Here is a 6,524-nt window from a genome sequence, read left to right on the forward strand (position 1 = left end):
CAGAACCAGCAAGGAGGTGGGCAAAACCAAGCACGAGCTAGTGAGATCCTATTGGCGTGAAGTATTTGCATATTTCCGTTACGTAATGCCTCCTCTGTTCTCAATTTTACCTTGCACCCCTACACAGCTACAATTGAGAAAACGTTGTAAATGGATGCTTCAGCTTTATAGCCCCTGTGACTTGTCTGTGTTTCCCTTCTGTTTGTGGCGGCGCCATTGAGCCCTCCATTTTTAAGTAGTATATTTTCTTCTTCTACTACTTCTGAGTTGGCAAACAAACTGAAAGGGTGCACACTGCCATCTAGTGTGTTGTTTGAACAGGTATAAAGCGACGTTTGCCTATTTACTGCCACCTGCAGACATAGAATGTTTCCTCATGAGTATAATTCATTTGCAGATCTGTATGGAATTATGTGAGCCTTAACACATAGGAAGTCCCACCCAGTTAACTACTTCAAAATGGTTAAAGTCCTCAATGGCGCTGCCCATTATAAAATAAGCTTTTGGGCACTAGAGTTCTCTATCTCTATGGGCCACAGTGGGCCAGAGATAATAACAGACATGTGATAATCTGAACTATCCAAAAAGACCACTAGAGCTCATGATAAATTTCATAAAATTCTGGTAGTTTACTAGTAAACTTTGAAAGTTACCAGTAAAATACCCTCCCTTTGCAACCCTACTCAAGTTATTTCTACCTAAGGTTTCCAGTGTTCTGCATGCACTGAAGAGGAGTGTCCATGTCAGTAAGTTGTAGGCCTTTCTTGAATTAAAACAACTTTTGCACTTTATCCTTTCCCCGCTGCCTTACCGATCTTTTTTACTAATACACAGTTGACATTTTTAGTGCTTGAGTCATTGCTTAAAATTAAGAAACTGACATTTACAAACTGTGCAACCATCTTTATTTTAGTGACAATAACACTGGTCAGACATAAATAATGAAATGAAGCTGACTCAAATCTGAGAAACTCAGAAGATTACAGTACACATAAATCATGATCAGATTATTTCAGAGAATTGAGTACCATTCAAAAGAACATCAGATTAATTTGAATAGTGACATTGGGCAGAAAAAGATGACCGTTCCAGTAGTTCAAAATCAGTGTCTAATTAGAACAAGCAGATGCCTCCACCAAAAGAAAGGAGTTCCAACTCCTGGGACCACATGGGGCCAGAGATCTGCAACCTCAACAGAGCAGGTGACTGAAAGGGTAAAACTTCTGACATGCTTTAGAATGTTTGGGGCCCTGCAGTCCATAATCTACAAGGTGGAACCCACCAGTAATCTTTTACAACACAAAGTAAAAACCATAAGTCAGTGGTTGGCTTGAGGGCAAGTCTGTGTTAGAGGTTGGCTGGACTCTGCTTTCCATGGCCCATCAGAAATGTACACCACTCAAAGTCAGAGGGCAATCTTAAGGTGCATTACATTTGACTTTCAATGAAGGTGAAGCACATGCGGGGGAATGTATACAAGGCAATGTGCAAGCAGCAAAACTCCCTTCATGCTCCTGAAATTGAGTCAAAACAGTATACTGTGTACAGCCCATAGATAAACATAGTTCAATTAAATGGTACAGCATTAGTGGGAGATGTGGCAGTTGATTGGTAGATGGTGGTCATCCGTTACAATAAATTACAACAGCAGAATAACATCCTTAGCACACATTGTGGCCAGTTGATAATCACAATCGTTGACTCCATGCAGCGCATATCACCCCTCATAAAACAAGTGCCATGACTCCACTAGAATTACCTAGGCAGGTTCCACTGACAAAGTTTTTCAGCACCTGATATCTTTTTGAAAGATACTTTGTAAGTTAATCATTAATAATTCAGAGACGCATATTTCAATACAATTAACTGAAATAATTGTCTTAATCCTTATTACTTTGGTGTCCATGTCACAACCAACAGTTGAGCACAGTTCTTTTAGAGACAGGGTGTGTTCAAACTAAGTGAGAGGACTTGCTGCAATATAGACACGATTCTAAACGTGTGCTTTCATTGGGAAGTGTGATCTATAAGATATTTTGATGTCTGAAAAAGATTCAAGAGTTCCTTGATTTTTTCTCCCAGGGAACCCACAATTTTTCCAGAGGACTCACAATTAAAAGCCTAGTTAGATGGTCCAACATACAATATCTAGACAATGCCAACAGAAAATTACAACAGAAATAACCCTATGGTATCTTTACTTTTGAGTCTTTCCCTAAAGGAAAGCTGAGGAGAGAGTTAATTTTCATAAGGACGTATTTTCCTTGTCTGACTCTACCGCCCCTCTGTCCTCTGATGGTGACTACGGTGTGTGACTCCTGGTCGACCATCTCACTTGGTCACTGCATGGATACCTTGTGCAAGGTAACCCACGTTGCCAGAGGTGACACCAGCCATGGAGATACGCCCATCCTTTGTCATGTAGACGGAGAACTCCTTCGTAAGGCGCTCCACCTGCACAAGTTGAAATACAGTTATACTCATGACTCATCTGATACTTATAGTATAGTCAATGTTTCATTTGATGATTCCTTTACAAGTAGGTGACCCGATGGAAATCACATACTATAGTATAAGACCGTGTAGAGACAGTTACTCTACCTGTTCAGGCTTCAGCCCTGTAAAGCAGAACATGCCAATCTGGTCGATGACGTGCTTCCAGTTCCGAGTGGAGCCCTCCTTCTTCAGGTTGGCCACCAACAGCTCCCTCATTGTGATGATGCGGTTGGCCATACCATGCACCTCCCCAAGCCTAGAGAGAACAGTCGTGACTCAACTGGGCCCATATTTATTGCTGTGAGACAATTGAAGTATGACACTGTGGATGACTGTTACTCACCACTCTTTGTACAGGTCTGGTGTATTGAGGATGGTGGCAGCAATGCGTGCCCCATTCATGGGAGGGTTGGAGTAGATGGGCCGAATGAGGATCTTCAGCTGGGACTCCACACGATTGGCCTCCTCAGCATCCTTACACACAACAGTGAAGCCCCCAACACGCTCACCTGGGGACATAACACACCACCACACAAGGTATGATGCTTAGCTTAAATAAACACAAAATAATTGGGTTCCCCCCCCAACATTATACTCAAACATGACCAGTGTGATTATCATTACTCACCATAGAGACCCATGTTCTTAGCAAAAGACTGAGAAAGCACAATGTTGTGGCCTTGCTCAATAAAATAACGCACAGCCCAGGCATCACGGTCAATATCACCACTGGCAAATCCCTGGTAGGCCATGTCAAAGAACACCAGGAGGTTCCTTTTCTGGAATAAAGAAAATTGTTATATATTTTGGCCTGGTTCCCGGATCGAATGAGGTGTCAGAGGGCTACCGAGAACTTTATATTCAGCTGTGTTAACCTTCACTAGGTCAGCAATCTCCTTCCACTGCTCTGGCCGAGGGTCCACTCCTGTGGGGTTGTGGGCACAGGCATGAAGCATTATGACACTCTTCTCAGGGATTTTCTGAATAAGAGGAAACACATTTTTTATTTTTTTTTATCTATAATACATGGACATACAATTATCTAGCAGTTTATTGTACTTTCTGTACATATTGACAGGGGGAGATTAGGCTTCTGTGCCATGTCTTACAGAGATGTCATTCAGGGCTCCCTGGAAGTCAAAGCCACAGGTCTTTGGGTCATAGTAGGTGTATGCCTTCAGTTGCATCCCAGCGTCTCTGAAGATGGGTGTATGGTTCCCCCAGGAGGGTTTGGGCAGGTACACGTCCCTGGCTTCTGTATGGAAACGGGACTGAGACGGGTGGAGGAATGAAGAAAGTAGGGAAAAGAGACTTTCATTAATAAGCCTGTGCAGATGCAAAGTTTGCTGTTTGTGCCGTCATTTTGTTACCTCAAACCTTCATTATGTTACCAAACTTAGCATCTGCAATGTTCTTCAAGTAAATTTGTTTGTACAATTTTCTGTGGAAATTGTTAAAAGTATTTCTTGTGCATAGAGTTGTATGGTTTGTTTAACTTTACAATCATTGGTTTTTGCTTAACATACATTTTAAAGTGTACAATCCGAGTCTCAGCATCACTCTGTTACCATGGAACTACCCAGATGTAAAAAGGCAAAAGGATCAGGGCTCTTACCAGGAAGTTGGCTCCGATTCTCAAAGACCCAGTTCCAGAAATAGTTTGGACAGTGATGTTCTGTGAACAGGGAATAAACAACAAACTGTAAAAATAAGGCTTCTAATCTGTGCTGTGGAATCAGGATGTCTGAGGTTCCAGGAAAGGCTTGACTTACCCTGCCACTCTTGATAACCTCATTGTCATCTCCCAAAGCCAGCTTGGCGCATGCCTTGGTAAAGTCCCCCAGACCGCCAATAGCCAGGTATTCTTTGTCCAGCTTCTTTGCAGCAATCTGAGCTTCAGCCTAAGTATACACAGGGTCAAAGTCAAGCCAAGGTTTTTAGTTAAGTCTGTTCTCAGTGTCAAGGTGATTATAGACAGCTAGGCTGATGTCTGTTTAACTTCTAGTCTCTTGTGAAAGTTGGGAGTTTCTCGTGTTATGATGGATATGATGAGATTAGTTATCATAAACATTATGCAGTGATTGAACACACCTTGCGAACACAGCTGAGGACATATGGCTTGCCCTGGTCATCACGGTATGCTCCTACACCCAGGTTAATCTTCTTGGGGTTGGTGTCCCGCTTGTAGGCCTCCGACACCCCCAGGATGGGGTCAGGGGGACCCATCTGCACCTCGGACCACCATGAGCTGAAACAGTCAGGGAGGGAGATTGAGACATCCAGTAGAAGATAGACAGTAAATCACAGACTTGCTTCAACTAGATTTACACCCAATTAAGTTGTCTGATACCTTTGCACTAAGGAGGATTCAATCCAAATTAGGTGGTGGTAATCCCCTAATAATCTCAAATTGATTAGGCTGAAGTCTGCTTCCACACACAGGAATACACATACTGGATAGTCTGTGTGGCAGCATCAACAACCAACCACTAATGTTGCAAGGATGACATTCAGTAATCCTGCAATATTTCTGCCCATAGGCCTACAACATTTATTGCGTCAATTAAACTTAATTTCATGGGCCTAGCTAGCTATCTTTCAGTGGGCAGCCAGTCACCAGCAGTACAATAATGAAACATACTTGACCAGTCATGTGGAGGGTGAACATCACTAGCTAGGATGGCCAGCCAACTAGCGTTTTGTGACTTTAGCACAGTCATATAAATCTTTGTGTGTAGAAAGCTAACAAGGCTGTTTCAACTCCAAGTTCTTGCTCTTTTGCCAACTCTACTATAATCATAAGAAAGAATATTAAGTATTGACACTTCATGTATGGCTATCAGCTAACCACTTAACGTTACCTGCTAAAACACATCACTGGATCCTAGTTACCTTGACAACGTTACCTTTACATTTATCCAGTCACTTAACAACCTTGGTTTGTTGTGAGGTTGCAAATAGCCAACCAGCCTCACAAGGCATAATGAAATCCGCTATAACATTGGCAAGGTAGATGGTTAGACTAACATGATAACTACATGGACATGGCTGTGAAAACTAGCTAGCTAGCGGTTCATATGTCTTGAGTTGGCCAGCTACAGTAGCCTGCTCCCTTTGAGGGGAAAGTCAAAGGGTCGTCTGCTAGCTAGCTAGAACTAGTATGCTTGCTAGCTCTACACGAGTTGCCTATCTATTGTTGTCAGCCTAGCTGGCCAGCTGACTAGTCAATAAAACAACAATAAAGCAGTAACGTTACTCTAAGAGCAGATGATTTACCTGGCACGAATGGAGAGGACACCCAATGGAGGGTGAACTCCGACGGTAGAAATGATCTTGCTAGATTTCAACAGGGCCATTGCTGATATTCGAGACGACACGCACGGAAAGCTGTCTCCTGAGTTCTCCCACACTGGACTAGCTAGTTGAAGTAGCTGTCAAAACCAGCACACCCCCACATGCTCGGCAGCGCAGACTGGTCTCATAGACTAGACGTAATATAGTAAATGTAAATCCGGGACGTTCAATTTAGGCTGATATTGTTTGTTACGTTTGGTATGGTTAAATAATACAATCCAGGATTCCATTGAACATTTTTATGTGAGTAAAGTACATGTCTGATAAAACATGTATTGACAGGCCTGATGGAAATAGAACATCTTCGGTAAACTGTCTACAAAACTAAATATTTTAGATAATGTGGGATCTTTTTGTGTCTGTAATATTAATTATGCAAGAAATGTTGGTGGAAACGTTTTATGCGCAAATATTTAAATAATAACCATCATATCAAAGTAAACTTGGAGTCATGTGATGACATGTTGTGTGGTCCCCCGAACTAAGACTCATCTGGAAAGCATGCATTATGCCATGTTCAAAACAACTGGGAACTGTGAACCTGGAACTGGAAAATCTCCGACTTCCAACTTCAGCGCATTCAAAACAACTGGGAACTCGAGAAAAAATAACTCTGACAGGTAAATTTGTTTTGAAAGGTCATCCAACTCGGAATTCCATGGCGGGATCTCATG

The 6,524-nt window shown here is 42.3% G+C and overlaps 1 protein-coding gene across 1 annotated transcript; it reads right to left on the reverse strand.

Moving 5' to 3' along the window:
* Positions 1–888: 888 nt before the first annotated feature.
* On the reverse strand, positions 889–5,960 carry got2a (glutamic-oxaloacetic transaminase 2a, mitochondrial). Its single transcript, XM_071416895.1, has 10 exons — positions 5,773–5,960; positions 4,588–4,744; positions 4,269–4,397; positions 4,112–4,171; positions 3,606–3,767; positions 3,372–3,476; positions 3,125–3,275; positions 2,840–3,005; positions 2,602–2,752; positions 889–2,454 (listed from the first exon to the last, which is right to left on the reverse strand). The coding sequence occupies exons 1-10, from the start codon at positions 5,850–5,852 to the stop codon at positions 2,332–2,334; spliced, it is 1,284 nt and encodes a 427-aa protein (XP_071272996.1). The 5' UTR covers positions 5,853–5,960; the 3' UTR covers positions 889–2,331.
* Between the last annotated feature and the right edge of the window lie 564 nt (positions 5,961–6,524).

Source organism: Salvelinus alpinus, chromosome 9 (genome assembly GCF_045679555.1).
Source record: "Salvelinus alpinus chromosome 9, SLU_Salpinus.1, whole genome shotgun sequence".
NCBI lineage: Eukaryota > Metazoa > Chordata > Actinopteri > Salmoniformes > Salmonidae > Salvelinus > Salvelinus alpinus.

Excerpts from the sequence above, each read along its gene's own strand:
- got2a (XM_071416895.1), bottom strand. The coding sequence starts at position 5,852 with ATGGCCCTGTTGAAATCTAGCAAGATCATTTCTACCGTCGGAGTTCAC. Across the intron at positions 4,745-5,772 it reads GTCCTCTCCATTCGTGCCAG|CTCATGGTGGTCCGAGGTGC; the intron begins GTAAATCATCTG and ends TGACTGTTTCAG. Across the intron at positions 3,477-3,605 it reads GAGCCCTGAATGACATCTCT|AAAATCCCTGAGAAGAGTGT; the intron begins GTAAGACATGGC and ends CCTCTTATTCAG.